General features: G+C 36.3%; 1 protein-coding gene across 1 annotated transcript; it reads left to right on the forward strand.

Moving 5' to 3' along the window:
* LOC582438 (zinc transporter ZIP8) lies at positions 1-23,645 on the forward strand. Its single transcript, XM_030992742.1, has 12 exons — positions 1-371; positions 5,920-6,210; positions 7,764-7,971; positions 8,631-8,821; positions 11,689-11,854; positions 12,652-12,821; positions 13,732-13,878; positions 19,028-19,180; positions 19,955-20,027; positions 20,768-20,920; positions 22,830-23,017; positions 23,258-23,645. The coding sequence occupies exons 1-12, from the start codon at positions 72-74 to the stop codon at positions 23,393-23,395; spliced, it is 2,178 nt and encodes a 725-aa protein (XP_030848602.1). The 5' UTR covers positions 1-71; the 3' UTR covers positions 23,396-23,645.
* Positions 23,646-27,069: the final 3,424 nt, after the last annotated feature.

Here is a 27,069-nt window from a genome sequence, read left to right on the forward strand (position 1 = left end):
ACGTACTACACGTAACAGTTGCATGTAACACACCCATAGGCGCACAGTACAGAAAAAGTTCTTCATTCAAAATGGCGTACCTACGTACCGTGTGCACCGGAATTCTCTTTCTCGCCATCCTGACAAACTTTCTTGCGATCACGGTCGCGAGCTTGACCAGGGAATCGAGGGAAATACACGATCACGACAATGATGATGACTACGTGGAAATTGGAAATTATCTTTTGGAGGTTGAGCTGGCAGGCATGAGAGAGGAATTCGATTTTTTTAACAACCCGGAACAGAATGTAACGTTTGATCAAGTTGTTAGTTTGGTCGAAATAGTTTTCGGACGAATCGATTGTGAGCAACGGGTCGATAACTGTTCTAAGGTAAAACAAAAACAATTTAGTTAACATAGTCATTAGGTTTTTTACTTATTATTCACGTTCTTAATTTTTATTTCAGTTTACGAAAACGGGGTTTCTCGTCAGACAATCAACTGCTGTAACAGAAAAATACAAAATATACATAACAGATAATCTTAAAGTTCAGCAAGACGAAACAAATATTTAAGAATTAAATCAAGGCACATTAAAATTCTGGTGAGTTATATTCGAATGAAAGTGAAATGGGGAGAGATATTGACAGACAGATAGATAGAGGGTGGGATATTCATGGAGAGAAATATGAATACGATTGAAGGAAAGGTGAATGTAAAAGAATGTAGTTATATCAAAGAAAGATAGAGAGAGAACAAAAAATGAAGCAAAGAGATTGAGGGATAGAGAACAAATGGAAAAAGAAAGAAACTACCTTATAAACAACAAAATGAAGGTAAAAAAAACACATGAAACTACGATACAATACGATAAATACTTTTAAAAAACAGGCTGTATAAAACTTAACACAGACACACATTGTAACTGAAATCTCGATGAATCTTATTCTCAGGGACACCTTGATCTAAATCATCCAGTTTTGAAATAAGGCCCTTAACATAACATGGCCTGTCATTGATTTGGGGGGAGAGAAGAAATCGACGAGCTTGAATATTTTGACATTATGGCTCTCTTGAAGTATCCTTCCTCTGCTTAATCTTCTTCTCCTACTTCTCCTTCTTCTCCTTCTCCTCCTACTTCTCCTTCTCCTCCATCTTATTCTTCTCCCTCTCCTTTGTCTATATTCTTTTCATTATTTTTTCATTCTATATTTCTTCCTTTCTTTTTTCTTTTTCTTCTTTTTCTTTTTTTAATACTTGTCCTACTTACCGAAGTCACATTTAGCATTGGATTTAAAAATGTCCTCTTTTTTTAAAAATAATGTGATGATATCAGTCTCTATAATATAATTAAAAATCGCTATACCAATACTTATCCTCCATACGTAGATATTTGATTTTATCTTGTTTGCAAAAACTATTGATTTTCCTCTCCAGACAACATCTATTTCAATTTAAATGAAGGCAATTCGAACTTTTTAATATGTTTAATTGTATGAAAGCAAAACATAAAGAGAAACAGAATGACCAAAGATTTAAAATAAATCGGACCAATACTGAATAAATTAAAGAATGTTTGAATCATGAGATTACTACATCTATGCGAACTTCAAATTGGCAATTTGGTTAGTGGGTTGTAACTTAGAGTCACGGACAGTTCTCCCGTTTTTCGAGTACACAATATATTTCAGTATTGTTAATTTTTCCCGTAAGTGTCATTTGCCTTTGGGGCAGTACTCAAAACATAATGGAAATCATATTATCATAGGTCATCTAAAAGGAGTTGACCAGGCTAATTCATGCATTTTGAAGAAGAACAATATTCTGTACTTTTCATGTTTGTTAAAACAGATTGGGAAAATAGTCCGGCACTACGTCACGATAACATGGCGACTTCAGCTAATTTAAAATGGCCTTATACGATTTGTCCATCGGCCTAACAAACTTGACAACTTTCTTATATTTTGTCCGATTTCATTCAAATTTTCTTTAGTCTGCTTATCTGATTTTTCTGCTTTCTTTCACAGTAGTTTTATACTATAAAGTTGACATTCCACAATTGTCAAGCTTAAGGGAATCTTATCAATCAGAATCTCAATTGTTCACACATCAAACGAGGAAAATCTCACTAGCGAACACACAATGCGATGATAACACCCACAATTGCGCGTCCTGGAATATAGACCCAGCAAGTCATAAGGCCACGCCTTTATTTGGAGTGCGAGCGTTCAAGTGTGGTGCATTGTGGGATACAACATATCTATAATTAAACTCCTGCCTAAGGAAATTGAGTGATGCATAGACTAAGCCTATTATCATGAGATAATTATGTAAACTAAGACTTTGAGGAAGAGAGAATTATGTAAACTAGGCCTATGACTATCAGAGAATTATGTAAAATAAGACTATATTATATGAGCATGAGAGATGTATGTAAACTACATGTTAAATCGCAATATTGTTCCCACGCACAGCACGCACAGAAAACGTGATGAAAACAAACAGATAATAAATCATGATACGGATATATTGTATCACTATGAGGAAGTACATGCATCTAACTTTTTTCAATTATTTTCTGGCAAGTCCCTTTTTTGTATTGATTTTGAGATTGAAGATCAACAATTGAGAATGTGGCCCGCAACACATAGCCGGATTTAAAAGGGCACAACCGCCATTGCCCTTTTAAAACCTCTGGAAAATATGGCCCTCTTGTCATGGTTGCTGAGTTTTTTTGTATTTACGCCCCCCCCCCCCCGATGCTCTTCCACAAGGCTAGACCCCAAAAGGCAATAGTAAATAATAATATTAACTGTTATCATCCCATTTGTTATGTTTTGTATTTTTCTTCTACTGCTATATGCATTTCTTTTCGATTCACTTATTTTTTTTTTCTATTTTATTTCTGTTCCCAACAAAATATTACAAATCAATTACAATCATTTACTTTATTTGACTGGTTTACTATTATTACAAGTGTATACATACTGTTTAAAAAAAGGTTGTTCTCGTCCTTGGATTGCCCGACATGGCAAAAAGTAATGCATGTAATCTGGATTCCAAGTATTGTAGTTCATTCATTAATAACATATTAATGAATACCTCGTTACTAGGTCCCAAAGAGAGAAACATCTATAAATTTGAATATGTTCAGAAACCGGCCTATTTAGAAATTAATTACATCAAGAAAGTTCTTTGCGGTTAGTATAGGCCAACTCATGCTCACAACACTTGATTTCATATTTTCTATGAACTGCTCTTGGTCCAACTGTTGGCGAAAGGGACATGAATACAAAACCCTTTTTTTAAACTGATCATGTTTGTTTATTCTTAACAAATCGATACTTAACATGTAAACAACTATTTTGTTATCACAACCTTTAGTTTTTGATTGAATCAACATTTGCCCCTTTATAATTATACCGCAGCTATAATGCAAATAACACTCTACCGCGATACACAGCATCATATCAGTCGAAACGTTTGTAGCTGAGCCGCCCTGATAAGGCGCTAAAGCAATTTTAAAAAATGATGTCGAATAGGGCGTTGCAATAAAGTTGCGATTGATTGTAAGTTGCAAAATTGGCATCTGATATTTGCAATCAATTGCAACTCAACTTTCTTGCAACGCCTCAATAGTGTCCTTAATTTCCTAGGATTTTTTCAGGATTAAAGCTTTAACAATTAAATTAAGTTTAATAACTAGATCTAGCTCCCCCCCCCTCTCTCTCTCTTACGAATGGGGCGTTGCAAGAAAACTGAGTGGCGATCAATTGCAAATTTGCAATAAATCGTAAGACTTACGCTTGATTTGGGGGATTTGCCATTGATTGCACCTTTTTGCAACGCCCTATAAGTATATTAAAGGAAACCTTACCCTAAAGAATACGTGTATTCTGAAAAATGGGATGTACTCCTGTTCTTTGATGTACAATATTCTTTATGAAAGTGTACAAGAGATAATAAAGTAAAGTTATTCTTAGCACGAATTGATGCCTTTTAGCATGACATGTGCGCAGCCATTTCGTTGAAAATGTGACGTATGAGGTAAAGTTGTACATGTATCATGCACCAAGCTTTATTTAAAATGGAAAGACTTTTCAAATCAATAAGCAAACTTTTACTTTCCAATGAGCACAAATCATAGCTTGAAAGATAAAAATTAAATTTGGTGAAAAATGTATAACAGGGAACAATCGTAACTAATTTATTCAAAGTTCTTAAACATAGCAGTTGACAAATCTCTTTCACCCCAGGAGAGCGCCAATTACTTATGCAATTTGCGTTATGGAAATTGTAGGACTAAAAGGATAAGGCCTATACAAAAGATGCTGTATTGCCCTTTAGGTGCCAAAACATGGGTCGGTCGGTCGGAAATCTTTTTTTTTCTTTGACTACCTCTTTGGGCTGATATTTCTCAGTTTTGAATGATTTAATAGAATTTTTTTTCTCTCTAAAAAACGCTTTTAAAAGAAATTGCTAAAAAAAGCCGACCGTAGATTTCAAGAAATTGGGTCGGTAGCAAAGGGCAAAACAACATCTTTTTTGTATAGGCCTAATAGCAGGTGAATGTTCATTTTCATCACCACCGGACTCGAAGGACTCGAAACCCTGAACCACCATAAGGTCCGGTGACATAACTGCCGCTAGACAGGACACCTGTACGCTGACATCGTAATACAACAAGAATCCTTTAAATATTTTGTGTGTGTCTCTTTAAACATACGCGAAGAGAAATACCGACTATTGCTGTTATTGATGTGTATTACTGTCAAATTTTCATTGCGGTTTTGTTTTTGGTCTATATATTACAAAGTATTGATGTATTTATGTTGCATTTCATAATACGGATTCACTCGTGCAAATCATTGTATGAATACATGCGGTGAAGAGCGTGATTAGGAATAGGGGTTGCGTGCTATCGGCTCGGGTGTGCGCTCGTGCGAGGGTCGTTGTGTGTTTACAGAGGATTTCTCAATAGGCAAAGACGCGCTCATCCCGTGCCGGGCTCCAGTTTCCAGTGGGACGTGTTCATCGGTTTCTCCGAATAGGACAAGTACAAAACCTGTCATTCCTTTCAATTTGGTTCGCAAGCATATCGCTTTTGGGGGGGTTAAACCAACTTTAGGTAGTTTCAAAAACCTTGTGCATCATTTTGAAATGTGCTGATGTCACAATGACGTGCTCCAAACAAGAATTATTTAGGACAGCGACTCTCCAACCCTTTTTTTGTCGCGGCACCCTTTAGAGATATAAATGATTTCGCGTCACCCTAATCCCAAGTCATTATAGGAGTTTCATTAGGGACTTTTAGACTTACACGACGGAGAACGTGGTCTGTACTTTTAAGGCAATGTGACGTCACTGCCAGTGCCCTTAAAAGGACGTCACATTGCCTTAAAAGGGCAGTCTACGTTCTCCGTTGTGCAAATCTATAAGTCTCTATGTTTAATCACGCTGGTACACGTCAAGTGCCATGAACACACGAACGGACTCATATTGCCCCTACACTTTGAGATTGAGTGGAGCGAGCCAAAACAAACAATGACATTTCTTGTATAGTTAACTGCTATTTGCATAATACACTAGATAAGTAATAATGTCATGTATGCGAAAGACATTCTGGAACTTCGTTGACTTCTAATTTGGGTATTTAGCACTTTATTGCCTGAAATCACATCGTTTCTGAATGAAATTGCGAAGGAGCGAGAAAAAAAAGAGACACTTAGTTGTCTGTAGAGTGTTATTTCTTTAATGGATTAAAAAAATGATCTTTAGTTCATTTCTCTTACGGTACACCTAAAGACGTCTTGTGGCACCCAAGAGGTGAAATAACGCTGATAATTTAAAGGCAATAAAACACGAGATTAATTGCCCTGAGTTAATCTTTAGAAGGTCTAAACTACATCCTCGCTCTCTTTCTCCTCCGTCTGTTCTAGTGTCAACATGACTTCACATCTGACGTCTTTTCCAGCCTCGATATCGACGTTGCCGACGGACTCGATGACGTCGAGTTTCTCCGTGCTAGTCCCTTATTCCTCTTCGGAGCGTACGAGATGGTGGCGGTATGCCAGGCCGGTCGTGGCGGCACAGATCTCACTGAAAGTGTGGTGATGGCGTCACTCAAGATGGCGGCACCTGATTCGTCTAACTTGACCTTGACTGAGAATGACCTGGAAGTAATCTTGGAATCGATCCATGACAGCTATGCTGAGTCATCAAACGCAAAGGTGAGAGGCATTTAATATTGACATAGGTTTTATAATACAAATATTGACTGGTGGAGTTTGTAATATAACATTATTTTGGGTGTATAAAGGTGTGTTTGTTTGACTATAGTATGTGCGTATGCATGAGGAATAGAAGGACCGAATGTAATTTGTTTTGTGAGTGTGTTTTGTGTTTGGTATTGTTTTTTTTATATATGTTTTTAAAAAGCTAAATCTCTATATTCAGGGCTAAAACTATGCTTTACTTTCGTTCGTTCGTGTCTCCTTAGATCAAGATTAAAAGATTATTAACATGTTCTGAACAAAGCATTGTTTTATGTTGTGTTACGTAAACATGTGTTTAAACGAGTATTTCAAATATTCTCCTTCTGTATACTGTATCGGGTGCAAAAGAAAATGTATACATTTAGTTTGACTTGTAATTTATTTAATTTCTGAATGATGTTATTTGTATTAACTTTGTTTTGGTTTGTAGTAATTCTATTTGGAGAATTAAAACATTTCGGATTAAAAAGGAAAAATAAGGCTAGGAGTGGAAGACGCTAATTAAGATCCTGGCAATCGATATCACGTGACGATCTAGGGACCAATAACATATTTGCGTCTGTAAGAGTAATCTGTAACATTGATAATTGGCAAAGGTATACAATTTTCGAATAGTAGAAGAATATATGATATATAAGAGGTGGAAAATGGGATAATATGAATAGATTATTGGTTATACTGATTTCGAAAAGGAAAACTTGACGGCATATCAACAAGATAAACGCATGCACAAATTCAATTATGTACGCTGCTAAGAATTCAGAAAAAACGAAACGAAGCCTAGAAGCCATAAGCTACACATTCAAACAGTTCAAACGTTTTATTCATAACATATTTACACAAGAATAGCAGGCCCATCAAAAATCAAAGATATATTATAGCAAAAACACAAATCTTTAAAAAAATCAAATAAATATCTCATCACAGGGAAATAGTAATTTTTTGTTTTTTAGAGTGGAGAAGTGTGACGTTATCAAAAAATCTATTTTTAGCTGAGATATGACCATCTGAATATGTCCAATGGGAGCTCAGTGTTATATGCTCTGGCTTCTAACCATTAGGAGCCAGAGCATATAACACTGAGTTCCTATGGGGAGTATATTTATTCAGATGGTCATATCTCAGCCAATATTTAACATATTCAATTGGTTTTCGACATTTGGACATTATTTTTGATGTTCTTTCGGAAAATGAAGAAAAAATTGAGAAATTCTAAAAATAGATTTGTATGACGTCACAGCTTCGGTACTCTATGTCCCATAGAAATCATATTTGGATTACCTAATACGCCATTGCCATCTTTTTAGGTGACCCACAAAATATATTAAGATTGCGTTTGGTTGATATATCGAAAGTAGTTGCTATCTTGTTTTAAATATAACTTTAACGTAATAAATTCTTAAATAAGTAGGTGTTGAGATCGATCATGAGCATTCCATGGACTATCAAATGGTGATTAGAAAAATCAAATAAATGCGAACTCTCTCGTTTTATCGTACATTTAATAGTGCTTTAGCGTTGAATCTGTCTTCGACGAAACCGTGAATGACCACGAAGCAGGGGCTGACGATGACGAGCTCCAGTATGCGGCGCAGGCCGTGGTTGCCGGTCTACTACAAGGGTACTGCATAGGAGAACCCATTCTGCCCTCGACCACGGACTTCACCGAGGCAATTTTCGACACGTATGCGACGTTGGGCGTCATTCCCGAGGAAGGTGAGCATAAGAGAATACGACGATCGTAGAGACTGCCTAGAAATCAACCCACTGGGATCTTCTAAACCCTATCATGTTTCCTATGTAAAAGCATTCTGGGATGATGTAATTGTTTTGTTCATACATTTCCAAATTCGATGCTCGATGTTATTGAATTTGCTTGTAATTATAAGGTCGATGTCTCGGACAAAGAACATTTTTAGAGGACAACAGATGTTCTCCATTAACTGACGCAACAGTGACAACTTGAGACAATTCAGATACGTTGTATTTAGGTTCAAATCATTATTTTCAAATGACATACCCCTGGATAAAATCCGTGATAATGAAGCTTTCTATGATTAATATTTCATGTTTCTTGGGCATTTGCATCTAATTTATGAAAAAAAGGGGGGGGGGGTAGGTTAAATCAGTCAGGTAAATGTCCATTGGGTGTTTTTGCAGTGGAGCAGCGAACTGTAAATGTAAAAGTAAGGAAAATTCATTGACGATCGAATTTGCAGAGAATAATTTTTACAGACTTTTGCGAAATTCCTCGGTTGTTATGATACAACATTATGATAACCCCTCCCCCCCCCCCCCGCCGCCTCTCCCTGGTTCTCCCTCTATATAGTCTAACTCAAACTCTCTTTAAACTCTCTCTTTACAACGCAACGCAGAGTTCGCGCACATGCTGATAGACCTCGGAATCGGTGGGGAAGATGGCCACGACCATGAACACGCCCGTAGGAGGAGGGACGTCATAGCAACACGCTCGAAGGGGCGGAGCATAGAGAAGCGTGCTACGGTATTGGCTGATGATCACGACCACGCCAATCATAGCCATTCACACGTTGCGAACGTTACAACGGTAAGATGGATTGAAATTAATGTGTTATGCAAATTGCTCACGATGCGTCAATAATTTGACACAGGACTGCGTCAACGAACTGCCCGGTTTTTTTGACGCACAACACGAGGGTGGAATGATAGTGAAGAGTGACATGTTCTACGTTATATAGTAAATGTTATTTCATATCAATCTTATGTAAGATATATTCCATGTTTTGATTCACTTATGGAAACATATATTTTAATTTAACACAGACAAACTTACACACTTGTCAAAAGATTAATTACGATAATGCTCGTTGTACTCATAGCGTATTTCGATAGCCAAACTGCTTACGCTAATTATGCCTATGACGCAATCAGTACATGCGCCATTCTATAGCAATATGTTTTCACTGTTCATTTCCCAATCATTCCTTGAACAATCTTACTCTCTCATGATTCATCAAAGACCATGCCAAACACAAACACAGTCCTATGTGTTTAATAGCAAAACATATATTTAAATGTTTTATTGATCATTAATAAACAAAACGCTTACTGTGTATGGTCCGCTTAGGTACTTGAACAACATCGCTGCCTATTTGACAGAAGAAACTTTCAAACAGAAACTCAAAACTAAACTCTTCCCTTAAGTCACGTCCGTGTTGCTGCTGTGAGTCAGAGAGGTGATGATTAGGTGATAATTAGGTATTTCTTCATTAGCTCGAGATTGCCAAATAGCCCGCTGTTTCTGATTAGCAAATAAGCCCGAAGTTTTACAAATCGCGTTTTCATCAGCTCGACGCTCGAGCTCGAGAAATTAGCTCGAGATATTTTGCTCAGCGTTCGCGCAGAGTGCTAGTCTTCTGGCTGGTAAAAACGAACCGGACAAATAGCGGGATATTTTGCAAACTAGCCCAAGATATCTCAGAATGATTATCTCGACCGATTATCCCGCTAATTGCAACTGCAGGCTAAATGAAGGTGCAAATTAGCTTGATAACTTGCGATCGGGATAGTTAAAATAGCGGGTTATTTGGCAATCTCGAGCTGATGAAAACAGGCCTATTATATTATCAACACGTCTTTGGCCCTCAACAGGGCATGTGATAAACATGTTTGATGCCATTACTATTATCGTCGCTGTTTTCACGAAGTGACGGTAGTGAAAAAAAATGCATTCACTTTGCGTTACGATTTTCTTCACTTCGTGAAAACAAGGACGTTATTATGTCCTTATCTGTTATAATATTATGCACATCGTGCCCAAGCTTTGAATATAGATAACTATTATGTAAACTGATAAGTGCTCTATGTATATATGTTATTGTTCCAAATACATTTTGTTTATTTTCGTTTGGTATCTGCGCTCTGATCAGGATTATGTAAATAAATTATCAACAGTTTATGTAGCTTCTAATTTATTTATGACATACTCAATTAATGAAACACCCAATTATAATGGTTACCAATTTTTCATCACTCCGACATTTAACATTCTTAAAATCAGAGAAGGCAGGGAGTATATAAAGGCCTTTAAATGGGGTTTAGTTCGATTGTGAAACTCTGCCTGAGGATTAAGTTTGAAACTCCGAAACATGTTCTATTCATTTAAATGCTATCTATGCTTTTCGATGTATTTATTTTGAGAGCTTTTCACCCTTTTGGTAAAGGCAAATGTTGAGTCGATTGCAAGGGCTCTGTTTCTTAAAACTTGTCATGAATAAAAAAATGTTGAATTTCTATGACAAAGTTGCTCTCAGCGGATCAAAAGCCACGATTTCAGTAGCTTGTGATTTGAACTTGTTTTGAACTTGAAACAGGGCTCTGGTGCATAAACCAATTGCATCCATGGGACTAATTCGAGAGTGAAAAGGAAGGAATCGAGTTGTATGATCGTACATCATTTGTTGATCAGCTGGTGTTCTTTTCTCAACAGTTGGACTGTCCGGTTCAAGGAGTCAATAGGTTAACATTCCATGTATCTCAGTGTAAAATGATCCAAGTCTATAAATGTTTTTATGATCTCGCACCCGGTTATTTGAAATATGTAATTTTCTTTCCGATTAGGCCTATTCATTTTGTCGGCAAAAAAAAGCCGGATTAAAGGCTCGCTAAATAATACAATAAGATTACTTAACAATGCTGTAAAAAAGTCTTTAAAAGACATTTGATATGTAGGGTGTAACAGTCCTAGTGTGTATCAAAGAAATAGTTGCTCATGACATGCCTTTAAATTATCACTGAATAATCATATTTCATAACTGATATGAACATAGCTTATCAACGACAAAACGTTGAGGTATGATCAAATCCTGAGATATGTTGCGACTTTTGCAATCAAATAATTTCCCCATCCACATCACTGTTTCCCCCTTTACGATGTTAGCTGTTAAAGTATGGAAATTTCATTTGCAGTATTTTGTTGTTATTTTTTGGTCGTTTGGTTTCTGGTTTGGTTGTATGTCCATTTTTTGTTGCTGATTTTTTTCATCGAAAGTCTTTAAATTTGCCTTCATTATTTAGAGAACAACACCCACAATAAAAGGAAGTCTACGTACAGGTATATACATGTATGGCGGATAAACTACTACACTCTAAAGCCTATCGCACACCATATGAGTACGATCCGATTAAAAAAAAAAAATTGCATCAGCATTTGATACGAACATTCAAACATTTGAAATGTTAATGACCAAGCATCTCAACAGTCATATGATGAAGAAAAATCAAGAAAAATCAAGAAAAAAAATCAAGATTTTATCGGATTTAATGCTTCAATAGAAGAGGAAAAGCTTAACCGGCTCAGAATCGTAGTAGAATGCCCTCCCAAACCGAAAAAGAGTAGAGTAAAACATGATTTTCCTCCTACTTTATGCCACTCTCTTTCTCTTTTGTCTCTAGACCTGCTTTTCGAGTGAAGAACTTCTCGACATATACGGTATTGACCATGAAGCGGGAATCACCGCAGAACAGTTCAACGAACTTTCTCCGTCACTAGTGCAACAAATCTTGAGTGGAGCATGCGCACTTACAACCACTGAGCCATCGGATATCTCCAAAGCAAAAAGTTAGTACAAATATTGTGATTTAGTTTAAATGTTTAGATATATATCACCTGCCTTGTTTTTCATAATAAATGTAATAAAAATTATTTCACTTTCTTGTTTGTTATCACTAATGCCTCCCATTTTGGGGGTTCATTGACTCAGAAGTAGTAATAATATTTTTATTTTGAGTAACTGATTAGTTATTCTGTTGATGTATCACTAGCTATGTGTGTCTTAATGAATGTAATAAACTTCTTTCACGGTCTTTTTTGGGGTGCGTCATTGAAAGATCCCTCTCTTGTGCACTTTTGCTGAGGAATTGTTTCTCCAAACATATGTCCAAAAACTCGACATGGACTTTGTTTCATAAAGCTTGTTATAAATACCAAGATAACAAAAAAACATTGATAAGCTATTGAAATTGTGGCGTTTTGATATTTGTATGAGAGCAAATTTGTATGAAAATAAAACACGTTTGTATGAAACACGGCCCTGATCCCCTCTGTATGAAGATATTTAAATTCAAGTAAATTCTTGAATTAATAATTATATTGTAATATCTATTTACGATGAAAATTCACGAAATGGATAATCAAATTTCAAAATCAGAATACTAAATAAATATTTGATGGTATTCTGTTGTTTGGTAAATAGATTGAGAAACACATGAATAAATAAATATTCAATCTTTTACTCTATTATAATATTTGATAGACTGAATCCGTTGTTTAATAAATTGATTTCAATTTTAGAAAAGGAATTAATTAAATAATCGTTTTTTTTTTAAAATTCTATTCTAATGTGTGTTCTGTATTAGTGTGGGGATACGGCACTCTAGCAGTTTTCATCATCAGCCTGTTTGCGGTGCTCGGCGGGTTGTTCGTCCCGTGTATGTCAGAGGGTTTCTATGACAAGACCATACAAACAATGATAGCTTTAGCCGTGGCTACTCTGACTGGTGATGCTGTCTTACATCTTTTGCCACAGGTAAGCAATGGGCAGTTTATCCCTTAAAGGGATTTCACCACTCTTTCTTGTGTTTTCCTTGTGCCTTTTGAATGCTGACTGGTAATGCTGTCTTACATCTTTTACCGCAGGTAAGCAAAGGACAGTTTATCCCTAAAAGGTATTTCACCAGTCTGTCTTTTATTTTTAATGAGCCCTTTTCTATGCTGACTGGTGATGCTGTCTTACACCTTTTACCACAGGTAAGCAATGGACAATTTATCCCTAAAAGGTATTTCACCACTCTGTCTTTTATTTTTAATGAGCCCTTTTCTATGCTGACTGGTGATGCTGTCTTACATCTTTTACCACAGGTAAGCAATGGGCAGTTAATCCCTTAAAGGGATTTCACCACTCTTTCTTGTGTTTTACTTGTGCCTTTTTCATGCTGACTGGTGATGCTGTCTTACATCTTTTATCACAGGTAAGCAATGGGCAGTTTATCCCTTAAAGGGATTTCACCACTCTTTCTTGTGTTTTACTTGTGCCTTTTGAGTGCTGACTGGTGATGCTGTATTACATCTTTTACCACAGGTAAGCAATGGGCAGTTAATCCCTTAAAGGGATTTCACCACTCTTTCTTGTGTTTTACTTGTGCCTTTTGAATGCTGACTGGTGATGCTGTCTTACATCTTTTACCACAGGTAAGCAATGGGCAGTTAATCCCTTATTCACCATTGTTTTGGTTTTTTGGAGCCCTTTTCTAAAAAAAAAATCAAATCAAATATACAGGGGTATGAATAAGTTAGATGTTAACTGTAAGTAATTTGTCTCATTATCTGTATTATATTATATTACTTCTACCAACCAGTGGAAATCGAATTTCCTGATATGGTCAATACATCATGTACTTATTCATACTTATAAACGTTTCTTTCTCTATCTCGTGCAGGCTGTGGGTCTCCACACCCACGACAGCAGCGATCACAGCGCTCATACGCCTACGAGCCCGGAGATGGCGTATATCTGGAAGTGTCTCGTTGTCGAGATGGCCATCTACGTCTTTTTCGTCTTCGAGCAGCTGACGAGTTTCACGAAGGTAGGCCACCATTTTAAATCATGTGAATTCCAGAAGGCGCGATAGATCAGTTGGTAGAGCAGTGTTCTCGTAATTCGGCGACCCGGGTTCGAAACCAAGGCGCTAGTGCCCTTCGGTAAGGCATTAATCCTCATTACCAGGTCTCTCGGTGAGGTCCTATGGTTGCTTACTAACAAGTATTTATGCTTTCCTAGCAGTCAGGTAAAATAACCACCACTACAAGAATCAATTGAACAGTCTTTTAATAGCTATATTATTTATAATGAAATCATAAAAAACAACACTAGTTATAACTTGCTTTGTCGCAATGGAAGCAGATTAAAAATCAAAAAAACATAATGTGTCTTCTTCTTCGAACAGAAAACGAGTTTCATGAAAGTAGGCCGTCATTTTAAACCAAAATTATGCGTTCTGAACTGTTTTAATTTTGATAGTTCTAAATTGCTTGGTCGGAATAAGCAGATACAACAACAAAAATCGGAGAAATATATGTGCGTTCGTCGTCTTGTAGCAAATAAAGAGCTTCATAAAGGTAATAATATTACTAATAAGATCGATGAAAATAACGCAGCTACTATATTCTATTGTGATATTTTCATTTTGTTTACTTGAACTTTTTGTGATATTTTGAATACTGTTTATGAACTACAAGATATATGTCAGACTCACATTAAGAAGAAAATATTAATCAAACAATTAACAAATATAGGCTTACATGTTAAGAAACACGGATCCCCTCATCCTCATTTTCATAAAAAAAATCCGGAAAAAGGAACTTGGATTCTATTTTAATACCTTATGAGATCTACATGTTGCAAAACATTTATAAAAACGCGTATTTGTTTACCTCTAAAAAGAAAGGAAAACTAATATTTATATATATATATATATATATATATATATATATACAATGAAGCATGACTGCTTTGTTCGATGGTATAATGAACGAAACTGAAGACATTCAAGCATACAATAAGTAGAAAATATACTTATAACGAGTAAGAAACAGACAAAAAACAAAATACAAACACTCAAGCAAGCAACAAAAAAAAACACATTGCATTCTAGATTCATGAACATTTTTATATTACGTAACAGTGAATATGCAGCTATTTCGCGAAAATGTGCTAAGAACAATGTTAAAAACGTTTAGGAAACAAATTATCGACTTTTTGTAGTTCTATAAACATTTTGATGGAAATGTATAATACTGCCTTTATTGGTTTTGGTCAAATACTGGAATGGCTGTAAGCCCCATTTATCAAAGCAAAATAACAAACACATGAGTAAGCAAATACATGCAAGCATGAAAACAATCTGAAAGTCGATGTTTCTAACATCGAATTGTGTGCGAATGTATTTTCTTTGCGTTCATAACCCTGTTGTGATCGTTTGTGATTATTTCATTTTTTTAATACGACTTCCCAGTAACTTTTTTAATAACATCCCCCCGTCACACAGCAACATTTTTCTCTTTAATCTAGATCTACGGCCTTACTAATTATGAACGTGGAAAACAAATATCGAATAATAAACCAAAATGTACGTAACTTTGTTGCGTTTTCCTACCTTATGTGAATTCCTCCAATATAATCATGAATAAAATAAAATCAATTTCACATAATCCATTTGTATATATATAATCCAAGAGCTGTAATGAGAAATGGTTAGTACGATATTTAAGTTGACTATAATGATGTGTATGAGAACTACGTGCATTACACGTACTCAGTTTGTGTGTGTTTATATTTCCATAGTACCGAAAGCTACACTACGTAGCGCGCAGTTGTGCCTACGTAGGTTTTCTTATGTGACGCAACAATGCGCTGTCCCTAGTGCGCGTAATAGGGACTTTTAGAATGACTGGACGAGAACACGACGAACGCCGACTAATCATGCGTGTCAACGTACTTAACTGCCCATGTTGACTACAATTAGAAATCTTATAGATTGCACTCGACGATATACATGCATGCAGGAAGTAACACTATGATCATCACGGACAAAGAAAGAGGACAAAATATACAGTTCCTCATTCTACCCTCAACAAAAGAACATCCCTTCACTGCTATTATGTAAAAATGTGTAGAACAGGTGAATATGCATGTGACACCTGTTCTACACATTTTTACATAATAGCAGGGAAGGGATGTTCCTTTGTCTACCTGAGGAACTGTATATTGTATGCGCACGCGGCATACTAGTACCTTGAGCATGTAAAGGCGCTATATAAATACCAATATGTATGTATGTATTTACTAGATTTCGGAAAATTAAGGTTGACGCATTCTCAATCGCCGACGCATGCGCAGTGCCTTAAAATGACGTCACACGTTGCAGTCAAAGCTGTAGACGTGCAAATCTAAAAGTCCCTAATGTAGGCTACTGTTAGTACGTATGGTGGGTCTCATGCTAAGGCTTGTAGAAAGAGAAGGGGGAGGCGGGCCTTTTCTCGGTAAATAAAATGCGAATTAACGAATTCAAATAATGAATTGAACTCGTATCGTCTTCATTTCTCGTCATCCTCACTTTCCCTTCTCTCGCTCCCTCTCTCTCTCCTTCATCCTACTCCTCTTTCTCCCTCCCCCTCTCTCTCCTCCTCCTCCTCTCTCCTCTTTCGATACTAAAAACACGCTCCCCCTAAATTTCCATTTCCATTTGTTCTATAGGACGGAAATCAGCAAAATAATGTTGGTAGTAGAATTATTTAAAGATTTAATATTAAATGAATGACCACCCCCCCCCCCTTTAAAAAAAGAGTACTCGTCACTTGTTACTAGATTAAATGAAGAAGTTCGTTTTTTTTTTTCGTTTTTTTCCCCTCTATTTTTGTCTTATTTTTTACAAATTTGTTTGTCTGTTAAAATGTCGGTATTGTGCTCTTCATTTTGGTCTGAAAACTGTAACAAGACTTGTTTCTTTATTTAATGATAACGTTACAATTAAACAAGATTCTCCCTCAAACTCGGGTCGCGTTTTAGATAAACAAGATAACAACTTGATCTGGTACCAGACCAAGAGGGAAAACCACGAACCATTTCGAAGGTGAACATTAAGCCATGGAGTGGAACACAATGCAATAAAGTCATTTCTAAAGCGCTCTTACAAACTAACTGTTGCTTCACCCCGCTTTATATCATTTGTTGTTAAGAAGTTGTTGATCATGGTCAAATTTTCGGAAGACATCTAGCGATCGTGATAAACGATAAATACGTGCAAAATATTTTTTGTTTATGTTAGAATACAAAATAGAAGTTGAGGAAAACAGAACTAAAACAACGAATTTGAATATTATTAAGTGGAAGGAAACTATAACTAATTTAAAATCTGCTATTAAGTAAATAGAAATATAATTTGATTTGACCTCATTTAGACATGTGATTCAGTGATTTGTTATGAATATTTATGTACTATGATGTTATCCATGATTTTACCTGAATAAAGATTTATTTCAACAACAAAAAAAACAAAAACAAAAAAAATACGTGGAAGCTCATTCCAGAGTCGGGGAGCGCATTCCTCATCGTAACTAAGAATGTTGTAGAATGGCAGAAAATAGACACTATGAACATGACTGACAAAGAAAGCGGACAAAATATACAGTTCCTCAGGTAGATAAAGGAACATCCCTTCACTGCTATTATGTAAAAATGTGTCACATGCATATTCACCTGTTCTACACATGTTTACATATTAGCAGTAAAGGGATGTTCTTTTGTTGAGGGTAGAATGAGGAACTGTATATTTTGTCCTCTTTCTTTGTCCGTGATGATCATAGTGTTACTTCCTGCATGCATGTATATCGCCGAGTGTCTACCCTTTGTCTACCCGAGGAACTGTATATTTTGTCCGCTTTCTTTGTCAGTCATGTTCATAGTGAGAGATGTTTGGAAATGCATTGCAATCAACCTTCGTGCTGGGAAAAGATATCTTGAGAAATATAATACTTTAGCCTGTATATTAATATGGATGAAGACTGTGATCAAGAAGGTAGACATGGATGTGTAAGGCTGTGAGCCTATCTGATTTGTGTTAGTGCCCGGGCTAAATTGAATGGCACAATTATAGTCTCCGTCGTAAATTGTGTTTTGCGGTAAACTGAATTCACGTTTTTAATATTAAATAGACTAAAAATAAACCGAAATTGTTCGAGAAACTATTACTACTACAGTCAAACCTGCTTTAGTGACCACCTGTCTACAAATACCACCTGTCTACAAGGACCACATTTTTTGTTTCCTTTGAAAATGGTTTCTCATTGAAACATGTACTAAAGGAACATGTCTACAAAGACCACCTGTCTACGAAGACCACTTTTTGTGTTTCCCTTGGGCGGTCGCTGTAGACAGGTTTGACTGTATTACTAATATTTTTATCTTCATTTCCGTTATTATGATTATCATTATTTTTATAAGTGATATTGTTATTATTATCATCATCATACTTGTCATCAAACTCGTCATCCTCATTATTAAGTTATCACAAGTCCGACTATAATTGTGTGACCTACGTAAACTATGTTACCGACCACATCTGTATATAAAATGCTAACATAACTAGGAGGTGTTTCACAAAGATTAAGATCGACTTTAAGTTGGACTTAACTATCGCAGGCCATTCATGCCGCTGGTTGCTCTCATCGTTATGATTTTTAGATGATTTGTTGTTCTTTAATAATGAATTATCAAAAAATGTAAATTCTGTGGATTTCAGACCATGATTTGTACGTCCCTTGAGAGGCCAATGCCAGTAAATAGTGAGAGCGAACAGTGGCATGAACAGCCTGCCATAGTTTAGTCCAACTTAAATTCGATCTTAGTCTTTGTGAAACACTCTCCTGTTAGTCTAAATAATGTGATTCAAGATTCAAGAGATTCAAGAGATTGAAGATAATTTATTGTCATGTAAAAAATACATACAATTTGACTTCGGACATTTAAAGGTGATATACATGTACATAAATAAATATATAAATATAGACACAATAATTACATTTCAACATAACATTTAAGAATCATCACAGTTTTAAGAAGGTTGCATTAAAAGAATAAGATAATACTGAGGAAAAGGCAATATTTCATAGTCATCATCTTTATATTATCAATTGATTACATTTTGTTCTTCAAATAATTACATTTACGTTGGACAGTGTGGTCACTCCCATCACAGCCATACACCATCAGCGGATGTGGACATGACAGCTAACGGGCACCAGGGGCGTTCCTACGGTTCCATGTCGAAGCGAGGATCGTTTGCTAATGGAACAAATAAAGTATCTCACTCAGAATCGAAGAGCGAACTAGTAAGCTTCACTTTACCTCTTCTCTTTGCTTCTTGAATATATATACATGCTTGCGAGTGCATTAGTGGATGTGCACTGCACGCATGATAAGTCACAGTAGGATAATGAACGAGACTATTCGAGTTCATTGTTCGTCTCATTGTGACTTAACCAAGTGCAGTGCATACTACTAATGCACAAGCTAAAGACATCTACTATTTGTTTCATAAGATGAGTATAAAGTCGAAAAGTTGATGGTTATTAAAGCCCATTGTCCTACTTGTAGCTATACTTGTTCCCTCTTTATAGAAAACTCCCCAAATCGGTGCCTGTTGTTCCCCCATGATCCTCTTTTTCTTATGTTAGTTGAGAGCTTAGTTAATGAGATAGCCACCTGTCAGTGACCTCGCTGTGTGGTCTAATCCCTTCTGGCCCAGTAGTATTGACGGTCTTTAAGATCGTTAGAAATTATTCTAAACTTGTCTCATTAACGGAGGACATCTATTATCCTCCAAAATCGACCGTCTTCCGAATACTTCTGCAGTCACACCGAAAAAATACCCTGACTCCAGTCCGATTCTCAACCAAACTGACTGTCTATTTGCCATTGAGAATTACCATATCACAGTCATGCTTCTGTCATACCGCCAAATCGACGACAAACCGACCGATTTTCCGGGGGTGATTGTCCAGTGGGTAATTGTCCTGATACGGTTTTTAGCAGCTCCACATAGTAACGGTGCGGTTTTTCGTAAGATACCAAAGTTTATCGTATCATTTTCTTCTCATTCATAGACAGCTAATGAGGCAAAGGCATTTGAAACTGAAACACCTCTCCCAAACGAAGATACTGATTGCTGTGTAAGGGGTAAGTTTTGAATTTCGTCACGCAAAGCCTGAAGCCACTAATGGTGGTGGTGGTGGTGGTTGTAGTAGTAGTAGTAGAAGTAGTAGTAGTAGCACAGTATAATAATAATAATTATTATTATTATTATAATTAGTTGTAGTAGTAGTATTAATAGTAAAGTTTAGTAGTAGTAGTAGTAGTAGTAGAAGTATAGTAGTAGTAGTAGTAGTAATAGTAGTAGTAGTAGTAGTAGTAGTAGTAGTAGTAAAGTAGTAGTAGTATAGTAGTAGTAGTAGTAATAGTAGTAGTAGTAGTAGTAGTAGTAGTAGTAGTAGTAGTAGTAGTAATTGTAGTAGTAGTAGTAGTTTATGAGAATCATGAAAGACTCTTTAATACTAAACATAAACTCTCAGGTTATCATTTGATCATATTTTAGTTCGAATGTATAATAAGTATTTGTATTGCTCATCTCTCCATAATCTTGGCCAGAATTATATTCACACTATGAAACCTAAGATGCTATTTTAGTGCTGATATTATTTGTATTTCGACTGTTCAATGACACTATTAGGTATTTTAAGCATCTTTTTTGAATAGATAGGTACATTTGTTTGGTATCATTCATCTCTCCATACCTTTGGTTTCAATCAAATAGTATTGAATGTCATAACTATGAGCCTACCATTAATTTTAGTCCTTGTCTATTTTTTTTTTTATTTCTTTGACTGTTTATGATTCTGTTTTCTTCTTCTTCTTTGAAGGTTGTAATCCAGTAGCAATGATGATCATCTTGGGCGACTCGCTGCATAACTTCGGTGACGGTCTAGCCATAGGTGCTGCGTTCTCACTGAGCTTAGCTGCTGGACTCTCAACTAGTATAGCTGTCCTCTGCCACGAGCTCCCGCACGAACTAGGTAACGAACCTCGTCTACCACTGATGATGGTGATGATGGTGATGATGGTGATGATGATTGTGATGATGGTGGTGGTGATGATGGTGATGATGATGGTGATGTTGGTGGTGATGTTGGTGGTGATGATGGTGATGATGGTGATGATGGTGATGATGATGGTGATGATGATGGTGATGATGATGGTGATGATGGTGATGATGATGGTGATGATGATGGTGATGATGGTGGTGATGATGGTGATGATGATGATGGTGATGTTGGTGATGATGATGGTGATGGGAAGGAAAAGGAGGAGGATCGAGGAGGAGAAGGAGGATATGGTGATGATGATGAAATAATGGGGTTGAGTTGATGACGATGGTGAAATAATGCTTAAAATAGTGTTGATGATGATGTTGGTTGTGATGATAAAGAGGAAAAGGAGAAGGAGGACATGGTGATGATGATGAAAAAATAGGGTTTGAGATGATGACGATGGTGAAATAGTGCTCATGATGATGGTGGTTGTGATTATTGATGAGAGGAGAAGGTAACACCCTTAGTGTCACCAGTGGTCTTCCAAAAAGTACAAATGTCTTTTGCCACGAACTGCCGCACGAGCCAAGTATTGATGCATGTTGATGATGGTGGTTGAGATGATATTTATGATGCTGATGTTGGTTGTGGTGGTGGCGGTGGTGGTGGTGGTGGTGATAATGATGATTATGATGGTGATGAAGATGATTTTAATAATGATGATTATGATGATTATGAATATGATGATAGTGTTGATGGTATTGACAATTTCGATAGTGAGGATGGTAGCTAAAATGAGGATGATAAAAATGTGATTTTAATGATGATTATAATGGCGAATTTGATGATGACCATGATGATCATAATGTTGATGATGATTATGATGATAGTGGTTGTGGTGATGGTCGTACAGGAACCGCATTTACACTCGGCTTCGCCGCTGGACTCAACAAGTATATAACTGTTCTCGATCTGGCGTTCAACAATAAGGAATAGAGCAACGTCGATCTGCCGGGCTCATGATCATTTGGGCAAAAAGAATTTCCATTTTCGGTCTAACTTAATAAAATTTGGAGTGGACTTTAAAAGATTATTATTAGTATTAAGAACTAGGTATATAAACCTCGTTTTTTCAGTGAAGAAGGGGGTGATGATAATGATGATGATGGTGATGATGATTAGGATGATGATAATGATGTCTATGATGGTGATGATAACGATGATGTTCATTGTGAAGGAGAGGACGATGCTGGTGATGATTACGATAATGGCAAAAGGGTTGGTAATGATTGTGATAGTTAAGATGGTTATGATAATAAGGACAATAGCTTAAATGTTTATGTGAAAAATAGTGGGGGGGGGGGGGTGGTGATGATGGTGACGTCGATGGTGTAAACAATTGATGATGGGGAGCAGGAGAAGGATCGAGATGATAAGTGTAATTTAGCTGATGGTGAAGGTGATGACGATGATGACGATGATGAAAATGATAAACAGGCCTATTGATGATGATGGTGATGATGGTGACGATGAAAATGATTGTGATGTGGTTAATGTAAGTGATGATGATAATGATAAAAACCTGCCAATCACCGATCATGAATAGTATGCAGCTCTCGAAATACTATTGATGTCCAATTACATGTTTGCGTAAAGTGACTTTAATGCTACACTGTACTACTAGTAGCTACTTGCTCCCTCTATCTATATACAATGCCTAATCGGTGACCATTGGTCCCCCGTGTTCCTTTTTTCTGTTGTTAATTGAGAGCTGAGTTGATGAGATAGCCACCTGTCAGTGACCACCCTGCGTAGTCTAATCCCTCCTTATCAATCTATTGCAGCCGGCCTTAAAAATGAATTGTTCGACTCTATTCTAATTTGTTCCCTGTAGGTGATTTGGCCGTACTCATGAAGCAGGGCATGCGACTCCGAACGGCACTCCTAATGAATATGATGTGCGCTTGTACGGCATTCATCGGCTTGTGGATCGGGATCCCGCTCGGACAGACCGAGACGGCTCGGGAATGGATTTTCGCTGCTGTCGCTGGCATGTTTCTCTACGTTGGACTCGTTGACATGGTAAGAAGCAGCTGCACGAACTTCCCCGAAGTTGTCCCGATGAACTTACCGAATCGTCCCAAAGATATGTTTATATTTTTCGCAAATTTGATATCAGGGTTAAACACAAATATAATTATATATAAAGCGATGGGACCAGCAAAATCACCTTGTTATAGCAGATCCCCGGTTTCATCATTGCTTCTTATAAGAAGGTTCCATCGTATAACAGAAAGTATCCCTTTTTCTCATCCTTTTCAGCTTCCGATGCTACACCAATACGACGGAAAAAGCAACAAGGTCACCGTGGCTATTCTGCAGAATATTGGATTCTTGGCGGGAATTGGGATTATTCTGTTAATAGCACTGTATGAGGACGCTATTGAATTATCCATATAGGGGAACGTGAGCCGTGAGGGGGTGGGAGGGAGGAAGGAAGGGTCAGAGTGGAGGGGTCAAGCTCGCTATCAATAAGGACCGCTATTCGTAAGGACCGCTTTCATAAGGACCGCTATCCATAACGCGGGACTGAATGAATAGCACTCTTTTATAAATAGCGGTCCTTATAAATAGCGAGCAGACCGCGGGTTGAGAGATACATATAGGACGGATAACATAATGTGTGTGTGTGTGTATGATAGAGAGAGAGAGAGAGAGAGAGAGATGGAGGGGGGGGGGCAGCAACACTACCCAACACTACCCTTATTCCAGTGCTAAGAACTCTTTGTAAACAGAAAAACCTTAAGGGTAATTCCAACCCACAGACAACTACTCTAAAAGAAAGCAGACAAATCAGGGAAGCAAACTGATGAAAGTTTAAATTAAATATGACTAAATATACGAAAATTATGATCTTTTTTGTTGTAAAGTAATCACTTTACGTTACGTATGGGCACTTCGAATTGGCTGAGGCGGTAATGTAAATGTGATGTAGTGCTGGACTACTTTCCCATCTGTTCTAACATATAAAATGACTAAAATGTGAAAATGTATTACACAGAATGGTCTCTTCTTTTTAGAGGACTATTACTAATATGTTATTTATAATAAATTTTGAGTAGTGGCCCAAGGGAGAAAAAACAGAAATTAATGATATTTGTGTACACGAAAAATTGTACAGTTATCTATTCCTGCGTCACATCCACTGGCCGAATTACCAATTTGTCATTCGCATAGGCTTAGTGATCTCACATTTCAAACATTCCTAACTTCCCTAGTATTGGTCTGATTCATTGCAAACTTTTGCTATTCTGTTTCTGTTATTTTTCTACTTTCATACGGATTACTTTGTTTTAATGAATCACATGTATAGAAAAAGAGGGAGAGAAAATTTAATGCTACGATTGCCTAAATGTAGTAAGACACGTGGGACTTTTTCAATTTCTTTCATTGGAGCAAAGCTGTGGAATAATTTGGCCATAAATATAAGAGAAGAAAAAACAAGATCATCATTTCGTCAAAATCTCAGAATTAAACTCCTTAGCAGAGATTAATCATAAGGATCAAATAATATGATATTAGGAAAAAATAAATGTTAATATGACTTTGCATACAGTTTTAGATATTCGGAGAACCAATCCCGACTAGCACTCGTGCTAACTTTTGGTTCTCCCTTTAACAACATTTTAAAGTTACTTTTTAAGATTAAAAATATCCTTTATTTGAATCACTTATACGTTATTGGAACTCTGTGAATTTCAATTCCAGCCACAAATCTCTACATATTATTAAGTTATAGCTAATTCACAGGTTTGATATGACATGATATATGATTAACTTAATTTGTATGGTTCAACTATAGATATTTTCTTTTTCTTTGTAACCCATGTACATGGATATGTATACAACATGTTATTTTTGTTACCCACTTGAATACATTTTGTAACATTGTGTTATGTTGTTGTTAATAAATTCAAATAATAAAAAAAAAAAAAATACGAATCAACTTATTTCAAGGGTTGGCTTGCCCTTTAATATAAATACATACGAAATTCCCCCCCCCCAAAAAAAAAAAAAAATTGTTATAATATTATTCCAAATGGTGTAAAGAATGTATGCAGAATAATTATTGTTTAAATATGAAGAAGATATGATTCATGGATAAATGCGTGAATATTATGACCTTGTTTGCATACATTACCATAAATATGCAAATGAGTGATTTATTTTCTCAAAATAAAAATTACTATAGTGTTATATACAGTACACTTCACCGGCCGTAAATAGATCTCAAATACCCCGGTCTCATTGGGATTAAAAGGGTAATTCTAGAGATTGTATCATTGAATCAATACATATTATACTTGCATTCAAAACGAAGCGGATATCTTACTGAGCACATAAATGCTTGCAAATTGTATTCACATCGATTTATATGGACGATTTTCTTGTGATATGCAATAAATTGTTTTTTTTATACTATAAGTATCAATTATAGTCTCTGTTCAATTCACAACGAAGAAAGTCGAACAATAAATTTACAGAACTTGAGAGAAAGGTAGAATAAATGCATCAGCATGGTATTAAGAGGTAGGAGGAGAGAGTGAGAGAGAAACAGAATGGGGGAGAGACAGAGAGAGCGTGGGAGAGAGAGCGAAAATTCAATAGAGGAAGAGAGAGAGAGAGAGAGGAAGGGGGGCGTTTTTTTTAAAACAAAAGTAGTGGTAATGATTGAAAATAAATCCCACAGAATCCCAAGAAAACTTACACTAAATGTCAAAGATAAATAAGTGGCATGCGCCAAACGATTTTGGTAGAAAATGTATAGTGGCTGAGTAATAAGCTTTGAAAGATAAGGAAGGCTCGACACCAAGTGCTTAAGATGAGGAAATCCGGGTATGTAGGCCTAACACCATGTGCCTAACACAGGTCATTATGTGCAAATGAGCGTTGTGGATTTTTGAAAAAGATAATTAACATCAAATTTTTGTGAGGTTACTTTTATTTTACTGGTTAAAACGATCAATCTACTGCAGGATAAACAATGAGAATGAATTATAGCCATTTTCTCTTGACATACGATACCCACACCCAGACCTCAAGATTAATGTACATGTAGCTTTACAACTTGAATAACACAACAATGCCGAGAAAAATACATTTTCAAGGAAAATCTTTATTGTACAGAATTATTCTCATATTCACTTGTGCATAACACAACGACACAATGAGGGTTGTTGCAAAAGAGCATAAGTAATTTAGAATTACAAGTGATGGTCAAGAATTTGTACTAAAAATAATCTCTTTAACAAAAATAAATACTGATTTAAATGTGATTTAAATTTAAATTTGATTTAAATGTCCTTTAGCACTGTTGCAATTGCAGTGATCTAGCATTTTAAGGAATTGCATTGTGTACAAGTCTTGCTGACCATCTACCGCACCAGGGGGGTGTTTCACAAAAATCATAATTCACACTTAAATCTAAGTTGGACTTGAACATTATGGAGAGCCATCGGTAGCATTAAAATTAAACATATTCAAAAACATCAATTCAAGTATTTTAGACTTTTCATAAATTCCACATCAAGAACATGAAATTTCCTTGATAATAGAAATTATGAATGATTTGAATACATATTTTATGCCTTTTGAAATAACTTTTACAAAATATTTTCTAAGATGCTAACGGTTTTCCTTAATTGTTAAGTCCAACTTGGAGTTAAGTTCGACTTAGGATCTTTGTGAAACACCCAAGGGTTTAGAGAGGCAAACTATGGATGCTCCTGCAGATCTTGATCCCGTTTCATGAAACTGGTTATCAATATCAAGATGCAATGATTGTTCAAAAAGCTATTGAAATCCTTGCATTTGACTGAATGACTATGAGTATATTTGTCATAGATCTGTGGCAGATGTTATTGATAACAAGTTTAATGAAACAGGACCCTGACCTACCTCGGGTGAAATGTTCTTAATGCACACATTTTCAAGACACATTGATCGACAGATTTCATCGAGCCAAGCAATTTCTTCCGTTTATTCCCCGTTTGTGCTTCCCTTCCCAAGGAAAGTGAACAGCGTCCTGTTGTTAGTCAAACGGGCATTAATGAACAGTTCATTAGCTCTGCAAG

This window comes from Strongylocentrotus purpuratus, unplaced genomic scaffold, assembly GCF_000002235.5.
Source record: "Strongylocentrotus purpuratus isolate Spur 01 unplaced genomic scaffold, Spur_5.0 spur5_scaffold_20, whole genome shotgun sequence".
Classification (NCBI taxonomy): Eukaryota; Metazoa; Echinodermata; class Echinoidea; order Camarodonta; family Strongylocentrotidae; genus Strongylocentrotus; species Strongylocentrotus purpuratus.

Excerpts from the sequence above, each read along its gene's own strand:
- LOC582438 (XM_030992742.1), top strand. The coding sequence starts at position 72 with ATGGCGTACCTACGTACCGTGTGCACCGGAATTCTCTTTCTCGCCATC. Across the intron at positions 11,855-12,651 it reads GGATATCTCCAAAGCAAAAA|TGTGGGGATACGGCACTCTA; the intron begins GTTAGTACAAAT and ends GTTCTGTATTAG. Across the intron at positions 20,921-22,829 it reads CGAGCTCCCGCACGAACTAG|GTGATTTGGCCGTACTCATG; the intron begins GTAACGAACCTC and ends TGTTCCCTGTAG.